General features: G+C 39.0%; 1 protein-coding gene across 9 annotated transcripts in view; it reads left to right on the top strand.

The window, feature by feature from the left end:
- TJP1 (tight junction protein 1) overlaps positions 1-16,406 on the top strand; it is a 308,887-nt gene that overhangs the window by 247,182 nt on the left and 45,299 nt on the right. For all 9 annotated transcript variants that reach the window (XM_075069579.1, XM_032779736.2, XM_032779749.2 and 6 more), the window contains 8 exons: positions 3,793-3,935; positions 6,005-6,110; positions 6,857-7,007; positions 9,914-10,022; positions 10,806-11,025; positions 11,884-12,068; positions 12,192-12,287; positions 13,212-13,294. In XM_075069579.1, the coding sequence (XP_074925680.1) occupies positions 3,793-3,935; positions 6,005-6,110; positions 6,857-7,007; positions 9,914-10,022; positions 10,806-11,025; positions 11,884-12,068; positions 12,192-12,287; positions 13,212-13,294 (1,093 nt within the window). The remainder of the gene's footprint in view (positions 1-3,792; positions 3,936-6,004; positions 6,111-6,856; positions 7,008-9,913; positions 10,023-10,805; positions 11,026-11,883; positions 12,069-12,191; positions 12,288-13,211; positions 13,295-16,406) is intronic.

Below are 16,406 nucleotides of genomic sequence, written 5' to 3'. Positions count from 1 at the left end.
AGACTGTGAATGGCTTGCCAACTACAGAACCAGTTTCTCCTCCCTTGGTTTTCACACCTCAGCTGCTAGAACAGGGCCTCATACTCCCTGATTGAACTAACCTCGTTATCTCTAGCTTGCTTGCTAGCATATATATGCCACAGGATTCTCTGCTGCTTTTACAGATTCAGACTAACACGGCTACCCCTCTGATTCTTTTAATTAATTAGAGATTGGCTGCCCAAGTGAAGAATACCAGAGTGACATGAAGCCCCTAAGTAGTACTGGAGAGTCATTCCTAATAAGTATATATGAGACAGGCTTTACATAATTGTTTCTCTTACCAGAGGGGTAGCGTAAAGAGTATAAACTTCATGTTCTCCTCTTACTAACATGGCTGTATAAATAATGCTTAGATATAAATATGTAAAATACTTCATAGTAGGAAACTTAATCTCTTTTTGAGAGTTTAGGATAATATAGCTTCAGTCAACTGAAAAGCTCAAATGAAACCTTCATTAAAATCAGATTCCTGAGTTGTGAATGTACAGCCATATTTGCAGGAGGTGGGAAATAACTTTTTTTTTTTTTTTTTTTTAGAATTCTGATAAAACATTCTAGAATAAATAATTGCCTTTTGCAATGAGACTTTTACCATAGTTGAAAGCCTGGGATTCTTTCTTTCCCCTTCTTCCCCTCTCCCCCCAATTTTGAGGGAACAAATGTAGAGAGACGTTATTTTTACCCATACATGTATGTTGAAGTCCTTTGTTATGTATTCTGTAATTTACAAGGTGTGATGAGACAGACCAATGGCTAGAATGAAAACAAGCAGACCGTGAAGTCATGAGAATCTCTGTATAAAGAGTTAGCTTGTACATAAATTGACTAATATTTATAATACAATGAAAAATCAAAAGGGGAGTCACGAGAGAAATTTGCTGTTAGAAACTCTATTCCTTTTTATTCAATGTCGCCTCAACTTTTTATTAAATATTTGAGCTGCACTAATTAAAAATAGCAACTATGTTTATTCAAGAATATCAGTAAAGGATACTAACATGCAAGAATGTGAAAGTACAAAGTCTTCAAGTTGCATGTAGAAGAGGTTGAAGATCAAAATTTAACTAATATAAAATGTCAAAAATAGTAATATTTCAAGAAGAAAAACATTTTGGGATAGTGAAAAATGCTTTACCAAAATAAAAAGTTGTATTGTAGAACATCGTTAACTACTATTCAATGTCCAAAAATAAGAAAATCTAGTTCTGGGCCACATTATCATGCGAGTTTATTTTCATTTCTCCATTTCCTCGGCTTTTAAAAAAGTTTCCTTGTTTCATACACACATTCAAGTATGCCCATATATTTAATTGGGAACTGGCATTTTATTTCTAGGGAACAAAGATTCAAATCTTTGCATAGCTGAGAAGTGAAGAGACAGTCATATGTCCACATCCTAAAATCACTGTCCAACGGGACATTGTATGCTGGAAATGGAATAGCAAAGGTTTTGCAGAAGAAGCTTAATGTATTACTTATGCAGCACAAGGTGGGAAAACTTGCAGTGCCTGCTCCCAGTCATTGCTCAAGCCAATGCTATTAGTTTCACTTTCACGAGTACCAAATTACCACCAAGAAGAAAGTTGAAAATTATTCAATATGAATACCATTATGAGAAAAGAGGAGTCAGATAAGTGTTCAAAAATTATTTTATAGAAAAAGAGATTTGTGTAAATTAAAGTTCAAAGACCAAAATTTTCAAACTTGGATGCCTAAAGTACAGGTGTTTTTTAGCATTTTTAGTATCGAAGTATAGTTGGCCAGACTTGCAAAGGTGAAGAGCATCAATGGGACATACAGATTGCAGTCGGATTGGTGAATTATCAGCACTCTTGAACAGCAGGCTATTTTTAGTTAGGTGCCCAACTTGAGGCACTCAAGTTTGAAAATGTTGGCTCTAGCAGGCACTGTATCAAATTCTAATGGTTTATCCTGAGTAACACACCAGTGAATGGTGGTCCTAGTTTAGCAGAATGTGTAAACCTTGCTTCTGATGCCAGCTACTTAGTATTGCCAGAGAGAGCACATCCCACCCATGTTTATAAATTTAGTGGTTTTATCTTTCGGTACGGCCTTAGTTTCAGTAGAGACTCTGACTAAAAAAAACGTATTTCCCATCATTATAATTAATACAGAGCTTTGAAGTAATTATTTTAGTACAACTGAAAAATGTTGCTGTGCATAATGTGTATCAGTGGATATATATATATTTTTTTAAAGGATGCAAATACAAGTTACTGCCCAATAGCTCCATCTAGCTTCTGGAATCAGTAGTATCTTAAGAAAGGTGGCATCTTTCAGAACATATCAGTCCATGATAGAGATCCAAACAGCCATCTAATCATGTTGTGTTATCTTGTACAATATACTTCACCAAGGACACTTTCTACCCAAAGTCCTTCCTGGTGGCTCATCAGGAAGGAGTAACTGAGCAAGTTGGTATCATCAAGGAAACAAATGTTTCCTAACAATGTCAAATTCAGTGTCCTTTAGTGCCTGGCAAATATATAATTCCTTTAGAACACTCATTGCATTTTTATTGACACACAAGGTGACAGAAATAAAAGTAAACCTACTTGTTATGCAGTATCTTCTGTTGACCATTTTATTTTTATATGCATGTGTTTTTAATACTTCAGCAGAGTTTGAATATCTTGTAAACTAATGCTTTTTTATAATGAATATGTTTTGGAATTGTGGTTTGTTTAGTACAGCGCTTGATTAAACTGCTCATCAGTGCTGATTATGATTAGCCATAGTAAGCAGAAAGTATCTGAAATTCATAAGTGCCAGGAATTCTGACCTGAAGGATTTTTAGGAAGTAGTTGTAAGTTGGTGGTATACTATTTTTTAAGCCTATGTAGATTTTGAATCTTGTCTGTGACTATACGGCTATGGCTCACATACAATTAAAGGGTACTGCATGCTTGTACAACCCACTGAGGTTCTGTTCATGTATACAGACTGAGTTTGTTACTGCCTCTTTGCTAAAGTGCTTGGTCCTCTAGCTCAAACAATGGAAGTGCTGATGCTTTTAGATCTAGAGCTCCCAGGTTCACTCCCCAGAGACTATCTAGCAAGGAGTGCATCACATTCTCTTTAGATGTTGCATGCTGTAACCCTATGTGGATACATTCTGGAGCAGAAAATACATGAGGCTAGTCCTGTTTTCACTGAAGAAACATGAAGTAGAGAGCTGGTATGGGAGGCAGGCACTCACTTTTTTCCTCATTGCACCAATCTTAAGTGTAAAGGATTTGGAAGAGCTGTGAATTTTGAAGGCTGCTCTTTTCCAACCTCAAGGGATCTAGGGGGAAGGGAAACCTCCTTTCAGTGTTGAAGGGCTGCCATTGGCTGAGTTCCTCAGTCCTGACTGAGTCAGCAACCACAGAAGGGGTCCAAAGGTTCGTGGTAAATCCTGGGTTTTTGCCCAGAAATCACTAGACTCCACAGTGTCACAGCACATCACTTGCTCCCATCTCCATTCCTGCTTCTGAATTTAGCATGGAAGACTATCCACACAAGGCATGGGAATGACATGGAGCAGTGAAAAGAGCACTCTATTCTACCTTGCCCTCCCTTTTCCAGGGATCTACATGTGGAGAGTTCCCACTATGCAGATTATTTGGGGATGAATCTGTTAGCAAATCTATTTGAACTGAAATGCAGAAATGGTGGTTTTACAATAATACTGTGAGGTAGCATGGCGTACAAACTAAATGCCATATGTTTTGTTTTTCTGATATATAGTCTCCGGAGCAGAGAAGATGAGAGAATATCAAAACCAGGAGCTGTCTCTACACCTGTAAAGAATGCAGATGATACCCCTGTTTCTAAAACCATGGAAGAGGCTATAGTTGAAAGTAATGAAAAACAAACTCCACCTCTGCCAGGTAAATATGGTAAAACGCCAACTTATGCCTGCTGCCTTTAATGAATGCTCAGTAGGGATTTGCACTACTTCATAGCTGCAATATGATTTCTCTCAAGCTGTTAAAATATAAAACTGCATAAATACTCAGACTATGCAAATTCAAAGGGCCCAGCTCTCTGCCCCTAGTTACCTGGGTGAAGCTAGTTTAAGTAATGGCAAAAGTGGGCCCAACATTTTTTCATTTTTCTGAATATGCAAGACTCTCTATGAGCATAGTTAGGCTTGTGTTTGTGGTTTTCAATTCTGGAAGATCACTCTAAAGCGCTCTCTGCTGTGGGATTAAAAACTGTTGGTTATAGCTGTGTTTAAGCATGGTTGTTGCTAAGAGGATTCTATCGTGATTTCCAAAGACAAGATAAGATGGAGGGCTTTTTCCCCTAAAAGCCATACTATCCCATTTAAACATAGATATAGTTAACAGTTTTGATCTCAATGGAGAGCTAAATCTTTTTGTTTATTATTTGTATTATCATAGCACTTAGGGCCCTAATTATGTACCAGGACCGCATTGTGCCATGCACTATATAAACACAGAACAAAAAGGCAGATGCCAGGTTACAGGCTGGAGTAATGGATGAGGTGGTGGCAGTGTCCGCAGTAATCAAGAAAGGAGGTAGCAGGAGGATTAAGAGCTCTGTTTTACCCGTGTGCAGTTTGAGCTCATTGCAAGATATCTAGGAGGCAATATTGGAGAGAGGCAGAGATTTTAGTTTTAGATGGAAGTAGGCAGGTCTGGAGTAGAGATCTGAGTTTTGTCATCATAGAACTGTGGTTAAATTTTTATTTTACGGATTAGATTACTCAGAGATATGTAGGGGGGTAGAGAAAGTGACCAATGACATCTCTGTGGAATCCTCACAAAATGTTGAAGGGGTCATTGGAGATTTAGGAGGAGAGAAGAGGACAGAGGGAAGACAACCCAAGGAAGGAGGAGCATGGTCAACTGGGTCTAAGGCGGCGGACTGGTCAAGGAAGATGAGGATGGAGTACTGGTTCTGAGCTTTGGCTAGGACAAGGTCATAGAGACTTTAGCAAGAGCAGTTTTATTGGCGTGAAAGGAGCAGGAGTTGTATTGGAGAGGATCTAGGATGGAATTGGAAAGAGAAATTTGAGATGGCTACTGTAAACAGTGCTTTCAATGAACTTAGAAATGCAATCTTGAGAGGATAGTAAAACGAGAGAAATGAAAACATGCTTGTATTGTGAGGGGGCAGGAAAGCCAGAGGGAGGAGAGGGGTGAAGTGTAAGGAGGAGATGAGTGGGTGTGAAGGAAATGAGGGGATGGGATATAAGAAGTTACCGGGACAAGTGGATGGGTTGGAGGAGGAGATCAAGCAAAATTCTTTATCTGTTACAGGGGAGAAGGAAGAGGGAATTAGGGGAGGAGAAAGGAAGGCAATCCGTGGATAGGGGGAAGATCATCACATTTTGTCAGTTTTCTCTTTGAAGAAATTATGACAGGAAGGTGGAAAAGCTTGAACAGTGAGTCAAAGGCAGCTGAAATGGCAGATCTGAGATTCAATTAAGGTAGAGACGTAGAGTTGTTTAGCTGGAAGATTACAGTAACTGACTGAACCCTTCTGGCTTCTCCCATTTTTGAGCAGTGGTTACCCTAGTGGAATCCTAATCCTTTATGTCCAAATCTTACATAATTGGAAAAAAACAGCGTAATGTGTTTTCTCTTTTAAAGAGTCCTGTATTTATCTATGATGTATTTTGCATGCTTCAAAATTTCAATGGACGTTATCAAAGTACAATGGGAAATTTGAAGGAAGAAAAACAAAACCCACAGTGCAGTAGTTAGAGCAGCCTTAAAAAATCTACTCACCCAAGAGAAGTAATCTTACTCAGTCAGTACAAGAGTTATTTTCATTACTGACACTTGTGGATAGGAGAAGGATTTTGTTCCTGAGCTGGTAGTTATCTTGATAACAATTCTGCAAGGATGAATTAAACTGTATTGGTTCCACATCCTTTAAAGAATTAATAGCATGGCAAGTTGGGGTTTTTGTTTTTATTTCTTAATAGAGCCAAAGCCAGTGTATGCTCAAGCTGGACAGCCAGATGTGGATTTACCAGTCAGTCCATCGGATGGTCCTTTACCCAATTCAACTCATGAAGATGGAGTGCTTCGGTAATGTAATTCAAAATTATTTATTTGAACCTGATCCCACAGTCCTCAAGCAGACCAAGCTTTCATTAAGTCAATGAACATTACATCTGAATGGGGACATCTAGGGCTTTGTGTTAACATATGTTTCTAATCTGTTTATAAGTATTAGAGGTGGGGGAGTTGAGGCTCATTTGTGAGCTTTGGGTGCTTTAACAGTTATATTACATATTTTGTAATTTAGAAACGTACTCATCACTTTATAGATATTATTAAATAACATGTTTTGTTTCTGTCTTCCAAATACTGCTTTTCTTCTCTCTCAAGCAAAAACAGTCCTGCATTCAGGAGAACCCTATAATAATGTTATCACGTTATCTACTATGTTCCCCCTCCCCCCAAAAAAAAGGAGGAGAGAGAGTGAGAAATAACAGTTCAGTTGTAAACTTCCAAAGGAAAGTTGACTGTTAAACAAAAACCCTTAAATTTTGAAGTATTCTATTTAAAATACGATTTATATATTAAAGCAAACAACAAAATCTCTTAAGCAAGTGAATATTACCATTATTTTCAAAAGCTCAGCTGATGAGAAGAATATTATGGTATCATAGTTGGTGTGTTGCTAAAAGAAATACTGTAGCTTGGATACGATGATATCAAATTGCAATAAGGAACAAATTTTCTGCTGGTGTAATTCCCCAGCTGCTAATCTATGACCACATATTCAACTACTGTATGTCTGTTAATTGGAATGTGTTATAAACCTACAGGCCAAGCATGAAGCTGGTAAAATTCAAAAAAGGAGACAGCGTGGGCTTGCGGTTGGCTGGTGGCAATGATGTAGGCATATTTGTAGCTGGTGTTCTGGAGGACAGCCCTGCAGCAAAAGAAGGATTAGAAGAAGGAGATCAAATTCTCAGGGTAGGTCAAAATCTTTCATACAAAGAATCTGTTGTTCAATAATGCAACGGAATTTTGGTATATCTTGCCTTTTTAGGTAGACTGTTTATCTGTGCCTACCCTGAATAGGGGTAGACAATGGTGGTAAAAATTCATCCACTTCCACTGTTGCTACTAGATCACTGGTAAATTATGGCTCCCAAGTTCTCTAGTTTCAGATTGGACAAATAATTGTTTAACTAACTGGCTTTTAAACTGTTAACTAAAAAGCGTGTATAAATATCTATATCGTATATACAAATAATCAGCTCGTAGCACTTAGCATCTTTCATTTACAGATTTCTAGCCACTTTGCAAAACTAGATAAGTAGTATTATCCACAGGAGTCTACTGCCCAATCATCCCCACCCCTATTTCAGAGCACTGCTTCCAAACACATGTTTTTCAACAGGAGAAGAATGTGCTTTATTTACCCTGCAGTTAGCTCAGTTAGTGAATAGAGTAAAACTTGGGTATCATATATGCTATGAAAAGTATACCATTAGAGACCTGATCCAACCCCTTATGTATAATTTGCGGAATACATGGTAAATTGTGTAAACTTGTGTTTTTTTTCCCACATGGATTAGTACAAGTCTCTTAATGCCACTAGGGCATGTTTGGTTTTTTTAGAAAAGTAATTTCTTCGTATTCTTTTCTATTGATGACAAAGTTTAAAACGTGGCATTTTTATTTCTTATTTAATTTTACAAGAACTTTTGTACTTCAATCTATTTTCAAAAGCAAAGTGTTTGGACCTCTTTACCTGCTGTTTGTGGACTTCAGTGGGGAAAAGGGATAGACCTACACTTAGAGTTTTGAAATTGAACTGATTAAACTTTAAAGAAACATGTTTTAAGAGCGTGCATGTGCTAATCATTGACTACCTAATGTTAATAATCAGAACTCAAATGTTCAAATATCCTTGAAAATTAGATAGCAAGGAGTAAGGGCAACTGTAAATGGAAATCATGTGGAACAAGTTTGGACAACTGATCTAAGGGTTTGTCTACATGGGGCTTAAACCGAATTAAGTTGACTCTTCATAAAACCCCTGAAAATAAAGAGAGATGGAGATTGTACTTTAGATCAGAGAGTGATAAAGAAATGGATCTTGCTGTGGCCAGGGACAGTGTTACCACAGCAAAGGACACTGTTGAGAAAGACGGGGATGTAGAGGAAACTCCTGGAGGCAATACAGAGCTAGAATGCTTTGATGCAGCACTTGCTGCTGCTGCTGCTCCTGCCAGGACAGCAGGCAAGGCAGGGCTTCAAACCAGGACCTAGCCTTGTTCTGTACCTCCTTGATGGTGCAAGATACTGAGCTCAGCCCTTTTGAGCCATCTAATGCTCTGTATAGCTTCAAGCCTCACCACTCAACATGATGGATATCAACCAGCCTTTTTGGCACCATGGAGAAATACCCCTTTCTATTTATAAATTCTAAGTCCTCATCAGGAGAGAGGTAGGTGAAGCTGAAATAATAAGCACAGAGGTCTCCTCAGTTGCCCCAATACAGTTTGGGAACCCATGCATACAAAGCCATAAATCTCCTGAGCATTATTAAGCTTTATAACCCAGTGAAACAGTGCTTTATCCCTCACACATCTGCATGACAGTGGCTCCAACGGTCGATCTTCCTGCTCTGAATTGGTTATGGACTGCTCGCATTTGGGGTTCTCTAGCTTCTAGATGGCAGTGGTGACCCACTTCTTGACAGGTATGGGGCACCGCATGTTGGCATGCTGCTCCTGCACTTCCAGAACTATTTCAACACCAATCTCAAAAAAGGTTGTCTTAGCCATTCTGAAATTCTCTTGCCACTACTGGTCTGCAGACCTGGGATGAACAAACCTTTCCCACCAGTAGTTGTTTCTCATATTCTGAGCCCAGAGACAGTGCTGTGCGGTGCAAAGTTGCTCCAGAAACAGTTCCTGTAGTAGCAGTTGCTGGATGTCACCCTCTTCTTCCTCATCCTGCTGCTTCTGTTGATGCTTAAGCTCCTGCTGCTGCCACATCATCATCATCTTGGTGCAGAAGTTAAAGTCCAAAACCAAACTCAGCTGGCTACTAGAGCTGAAATAAAGCACAAGCAGCCTCCCTATGTTTACAATTGCCAGCATAGAGGTGAAGAGCATTATTGGGACCATGCTTGCTGCCAGCAATTCAGAAATGGCACTAGCCCGCCCAGAAAGGAGCCTGGTGTGGAGATGATGGAGACAGGAGATTTAAAAAAAAACTAAAAATTGGAATCTGCCTGGCTTCTCTTATCCATCCTGCAATGCACAGCCAGAAGAATTCCAGAATGCAGACTGCTCAATAGCAAAGCAGAGGACCATGGAATATCCTCTAAGAATGTCACATGCTAGTACATGGCAAGCCACAGTCATGTGTATGCAGTGCAAATTGAAAGAGGAGATAGCCATCCTATATGCCTGCCATTAGCATGACTTACATATTGCATCTTAAGAAACACCTGTCACATCAATTTGGTTTAACTCCCCATGTAGACACATCCTAAGAAGCTCCTTCATCTCTAATAATCTAAATATATTGCCCTTTAAAATCTCTGGTACTTCTAGATCATCCATGATGGGTGACCTAGAAGTATTCAGTAAAAAAGTCTATTCAGTTTGTACTCTGTAGATACTGCATATTTTTGTTAAATAGCAATATTTTTCACTTATTCTGAGAAATATAAGCAAAAAGCTTCTTGAAGTTCATGCAGTTAAGTTATATTTAACAGGATAAACCACTCTAACATTAATATGTTGTAAAAAACTGCATTATTTATGTGAAATATATGTTTCACAATGTATTTTTCACAGTGTGTGTGTATGTTTCACTACATCGTGTAGTAATTCAAAACCGTTATTTATTCATGCCAGGTAAATAATGTAGACTTCACAAATATCATCAGAGAGGAAGCAGTGCTTTTTCTGCTTGATCTCCCTAAAGGAGAAGAGGTTACAATTTTGGCACAGAAGAAAAAGGATGGTAAGTAGTTGCCTCAAATATAAGGTCAGAAACTGCTTGGTAGGTTTTTTGAGACCAGGTAGAGACAGTATAGCTAACCTTTGATAACTGTTTGCCCTGGGGAGTGGCAACTCAAGAAGGGTGGTAAAGTGAAGCCTTTCATTTTTAGGTCACTATTTCAAATGCAGTAGAGATTGTACAGTAGTGATAGATTAGTTATCTGGCAACAGTCCAGTAGCTTGTTTTGAAATGAGTCTGTGATCTCAATCCTTTCCCAAGTGAATGGGGTTGTACTGCTATAACTATTTTTTTTTCTTTTTTTAATTTTTAAACCACACAACCCTAACTGAAAGAGTTATATCAGTACAAAAGTGTAGAGTAGGTCTAAATAATGGCTAAAAAACAGTGTCTGGACAATGAGGAAACTTGCACTATCGATGCTTTATGGTTCATTCATTCTGCAGTAGGTGATCTCTGATTCCAGTGCTGTCAGTATGGCTTGATATGCTAAATTCACTAACTCAGCTCTGAACTTATTATACTATTTACCTTTTTTCATATAAGTACTGTGAATTCAAGGAGGATACCAACTGTTTCTGAATGCATCACACTAACATGATATGGATTGTATGTGAATTTCACGTGCTGATATGTAAGGATTTAGTCTTATGGGTTTCCAAAATACCTCACAATTAAAAGGGAGAACTAAGGATAGGCAAGATTTCTGCTCAGTCTTTTTACAGAACTGCTGTAAGCATTAGGAATCCTTTAATGTACTTCAACTTCAAGTAAATTTTATTGCAGTTTATCGTCGCATTGTTGAGTCCGATGTAGGAGATTCTTTCTATATCAGAACTCATTTTGAATATGAAAAGGAATCTCCCTATGGGCTAAGTTTCAACAAAGGTGAAGTCTTCCGGGTCGTGGATACTTTGTACAATGGCAAGCTTGGGTCCTGGCTGGCTATTCGAATTGGCAAGAATCACAAAGAGGTGGAAAGAGGCATCATACCCAATAAAAACAGGTACTATATTGAAACTGTTTACTACAAGGTAGCTTGTGAAATCTGTGGCCCAAGTTTGTGCAAGTTATGTGTCTGTTTAATGCTGTTTTAGTAAAATCTCCTTGTCACTCAGACATTTTATACCTTTCTTAACATTTTGGAAGAAAAACACTTGTAGAACCTCCAAATAATTTGCAATTAGACATGTCCAGTTTGAGTACCCAAATATACATTTGGGTTTGGTTTAGAACAGAGATTCACAGACTGTGGCCGTTGGACAGTCCATTGGCTAGTTGCATGGAGTTCTCTCCCTGTTTCCAGGCAAGAGAAACACAAGGATGGGGCAGTAAATCTTAGTGCAGACAAGGCCGTAAAGGTGTGATGTCAGACTGAATTAGCTAACTGAATTCAGTTAACACTTTCTAAAACTCTAGTCAAGACAAAGCAATTGTATTTCAGCATGTGCTAATCTGGTGAAACTAAAATCTAGTAGGGATTCTGTCATCTTTTTTCCTAGTCTAGATAGGGCCTAAAATTAATGAAGAGCAAAAGTAGACACAACATGTATTTCGCTAAAAAATTACAAATACATAAATACTTTCTGAAAAGTACATACTTTGTAAGTGCTGTAGTTGCCTCAGCTGTGTTAATTGATCACCAGTGACAGGAGAAGGGCAAGGCAATTACTTTAAGATTACTGAAAAACACGGGGAACCCCTCATTTGGTGATCAGTGATCCTTTAGCCTGTTGTGTCATTATAATGTGTTCACAGGTTTAAACTTTGTTAATCAAGTGTCATTTCACAAGCTAATTTGTTTGTTGATGGAGTTGGGGTTTTCTATCATTTTTTTGACCCTTGGAATCTCTGCCCCACCTAGAGCTGAACAGCTAGCTAGTGTACAGTACACACTTCCAAAGACAGCAGGGGGAGATCGTGCAGATTTTTGGAGGTTCCGAGGTCTACGTAGCTCAAAAAGAAATCTCAGAAAAAGCAGAGAAGATCTTTCTGCTCAACCTGTTCAAACCAAGTTTCCTGCATATGAAAGAGTTGTTCTTCGAGAAGGTAACTTCCTTTTAAAGAGGTTAAAATATTTGCTTTTTCAGTTCAACATTTTAATCTTCATGATGGAAAAATAGCATCCTAAAATACATTTAAATCAACTTATTTTGATTTTTCTTATTCCAGCTGGCTTTCTCAGGCCTGTAACCATCTTCGGACCAATTGCTGATGTTGCACGAGAAAAACTGGCAAGAGAAGAACCAGATATTTATCAAGTTGCAAGTAAGTGTCTCTCTTTGCTTGTCAGATTTAATATAAAATAATTGCATAATCACCTCTTTTGCTAGCCTTTGCTGTGTTATTCTTGCAGCCATTAATGTTTTAAAGTTTCACTTTTATATTGTCAGCAATTTATGGAAACACTCTGAAAGGCTTACATTCAGTTGCAGTTAACTAGTGATTGATACAGATACTTTAAAGGTTAAGTAATACAAATTTGCTATAGGACTCTTCAGGAAACATTACATGCATTGAGTGAACGCAAACTCAATTTTTTATTATTATTAATGCTATCATAGGACCCAATCCTGTAACATGCTGAGCTTCCTCAGGGTTTCCTCCCAAGTCCCCTCTTTAATTCAGCACCTTGCAAAAAACATTCAGAATTAAGCTCCTCGTACAGGGGTCAGCAGCCTTTCAGAAGTGGTGTGCCTAGTCTTCATTTATTCACTCTAATTTAAAGTTTCGCATGCCAGTAATACATTTTAATATTTTTAGAAAGTCTCTTTCGATAATATATAACTAACATACTGTTGTATGTAAAGTAAATAAGGTTTTTAAAATGTTTAAGACGCTTCATTTAAAATTAAATTAAAATGCAGAGCCCCCAGGACCAGTGGCCAGGACTCGGGCAGTGTGAATGCCACAGAAAATCAGCTCGCGTGCCGCAGGTTGCCTACGCCTGTCCTAGTAAATACCTAACAAATTCTTAGGATTTTATAACTAAACCTAGTAGTTTAATTCCTGGATTATTTTTAAGTAAAAAATGTATCTTCAGCATTGTAACTTGTATGAGGTCTGAATCAGTATTGTGAGCTAGAAAGAGGAGATGGCCCATTTTATTATAATGGGGGCATAGAGAGGGTTGTGTAATTGACCAGTAGGTGGCTAAGAAATCATGACTTTTAACTGTGTTTTCTTGAACAGAAAGTGAACCAAGAGATGCTGGTACTGACCAACGTAGTTCTGGCATTATTCGTCTTCATACAATAAAACAGATAATTGACAGAGTAAGTGGTAAAAATATGCTTTACTTCATTAAATGTGTAGTTGATTCTGAAAACAAATGAGAGAGAACTGGAGTGTTGATTAATCGAATGACTAATCATATGAATAAACCTAATAATCATAACAATAAATGCTGGGGTTTTTACATACAATAGCATAAACAACAAAGTATAAATCAGATTTCAAAAACAAAAAATGTACATACTTTATCTCCAGGCCCTGTAGTAAATTATGTACTCTTTTACTGACATTGTGTATCTGATATAAATGTTGAATGAAACAACTTTCTCTGTGTAGAAGCTTTTAAAAGTTGATCGAGCACTTCTCTGAGCACCCATTGCAGACTAGCCGATAACCTAATGGTTAGGCACTCACCTGGGAGAAAAGAGGCCTGGATTCAAGTACCTGCTCCAGAGCAGGGATTTTAACCTAGGATACCCCCTGGGCTATTGGGCATAAAAGGGCATCTCAACCAACTTCCTTTGTGATTAGTGCATAAATCCACTGTGACTCTAGCTCCAAAAACACTGATGTTTTGATGATGTTGAAAACTTTTGTTTAGACACTTCTGAATGATTTCTTTTCATTTTGACAAACAATTTGCTGAAATGGACACAAATTTGCTAAAGTGTTCTGTTTCATCTTCAGTGAAGAAAAAGTTTTACCTAAAAAGATTCTGCCTAGCTCCAGTGAAGAGGTGTCTTTCAGTCTCTCCTGTTGAAGCTGTTCCACTTAGTATAAAACACTTGAGTATTTATTTGCCCAGAGAGAGAGTATGAGAGTGAGTGTGTACCTTAGTGGTTAAGGTACTCATGGGGGACATCCAAGTTCCAGTCTCTGCTCCAATTACTATTATCTCTTAGTGGCATGGCAATTCAAAGATGTACCAATAACAAATTTTAAAGCCATAAATTACTTACCTGAGTAAGGGATGTACTTCAAGGTTTGCCTCATGCACCTTTTGATAGATTTCCATTGGCAGTGTCCATTTGGCCTACACATGCCCTGCTCATGTCCTTGTGCCCTACATCAAGACTGTATCAAGCTGCACAGGCAAACAGCCCTCAGTTCCTTCTCAACCACCTTGGCTTGACACACAGCTTAGCACATCCTCATGGTACGTGCCTTGGCTACTTGCTGACTTTGGTCTAACTTAGTTGATTTTAGTTTTAGTTAGTAAATTAGTTAGTTTGTAGTTAGTTAAACTGGTTATTTAGAAGATTGTTTTATTTTCTCCTGGGAGGTCCTCCCTGCGATGAGCATGCCCACTTCACTGGGGTTTAAATGTTGCCACACATTTAGAGGCCATCATGGTGGATGACAGACACTCTCTTTTTAAATGTGTTTGCTGCCTAGGAGAGTCTCATGTCCTATAGAAGTGTAACTTCTGTTTAGCCCTCAGATCCAGGGCTTGAAAGAACTGGGAAATCAAGCTGCAGCTGTTAATGATGGAGTGCTCCTTGTATCCTGCTTTGGTGCCTGGTCAAGAGAACCCCCGTGCACATCAGTCTATGGGGATATCTAGCATCTCATCAACCTCAGTACAGCACTCTCCTGAAAAAGAGAGAGCCTCAGAGACCTCCTCTGAAGATCTCAAGAAGAGGAGATCTAGCTCTCCTGTTAAGGAGTCTACTTGAAAACTATCTGAGCTGGTCAACAGACTGGGACTTTGACCTTTTGGCTCAGTACTACAGAGGAAAAGGGCTCCTCTGATACTAGTGAGGCAGGAAAATCCCATACCTCTAAGGCTAAGCCTGGCTCCAAGAAAGCCCCAATACCATCTGGTGGAGATGGCCAGAGCGCAAACAGATGATCAGGGTCAGATTTAACCCTTCTCCCAGTACCCGTCTCAGGTTCTTAGGTGCTGTGTAAGACTAAGCTCCGGCTACATCAGCACCTTCTGTAAAGCACTTGAAACTCTTGGTACTCTCCTGGAGGTACTAGCATGTCACTCAATACCGCAACTCTATTCTGTACTTCAGAACTTTACGTAACCATAGGATCCATTCCCAGTTTCTTTCCATCCAACTACTGTCAAAATGGATTACAGGATGTATTATTGTATGTTGCAGTGCTTCCAGCATTCTATCTCCTTCTGATGTGTCAACTCATTCTACAAGGTCCCAGTCTACATCTATGACTTCACTTAAAAATGTCCTAGTATCTGAGATTTGCATGGTCCTCAGTACATACCTTCTCCAGGCATTAGGCTCTAGTTAATGCCTCTAGATGTGATGTGGCTGTTGGCAATGCAGTTCTTTCCTCAGTTCTAGACTCAATTCCAAAGCTCCCTCCTCTTTATGGGGGTATTGCTTGGGAGTCATCAGATGCGGGGCATCTATAGGGATACTACTCAAAGAAAAAGAGGTTACTTACTGTGTGCAGCAGCTATGGTTCTTAGAGATGTGTGTCCTCTGTGGGTGCTCCTCTACCTGTCCTCCTTCCCTTCTGCTTCAGAGTTCCTTCTGAGACTTAGCAGTGGAGAAGGAACTGAGGACAGTTTGTCTTGTTGCAGGGCTTGAGAATATCAGCAGTGCATGTGTGGGCCAAATGGACATTACTAATGAAAATCTCTTATCGAAGTCATGTGAGGTGCATGTTCATATGAAGTGAAGTGCCCATTTGTGGGGGGAGGGGGAATGCATCTTGAAGGACTACAGTTATTACACAGGGTGAATAACCTTTTTGCATTGAGATGTGTAGTCCATATACATGGGATATATGTATATGAACTATATATTTCAAAGAACATCTGTTACTGCACAGGTGAGTAATCTCCTTTCCTTCTTAGTGATTGTCCATATCATATTCTACTGCTGGTAACTCCCAAACAGTAGACCTTCCCTGGCGCAGGTACAAGGAGTTCACTCCCACAGGGACTGCAGCACAGTCCTCCCAAACAGCATCATCCCTGTTTGCTTGCACTCATGCATAATATTTCATGAATGTGTGCACAGAAGACCAAGTTGCCAGCCTACAGATGTCTCAGGGATATGCCTGCCAAAGAGGCCACTGATGTAGTTTGTGCCCTGGTAAGGTGTGCTAGTACTCCGCGAAGGAGAGGATTCCCTGCCAGTCTAAACATGAACTGGGCTATCCAACTGGAATATTCTG

The sequence above is a fragment of the Chelonoidis abingdonii genome, chromosome 9, assembly GCF_003597395.2.
Source record: "Chelonoidis abingdonii isolate Lonesome George chromosome 9, CheloAbing_2.0, whole genome shotgun sequence".
In the NCBI taxonomy this organism is placed as follows: domain Eukaryota; kingdom Metazoa; phylum Chordata; order Testudines; family Testudinidae; genus Chelonoidis; species Chelonoidis abingdonii.
Note: the sequence above shows the minus strand (reverse complement) of the source record. Positions and strands in the feature narration are given on the sequence as shown.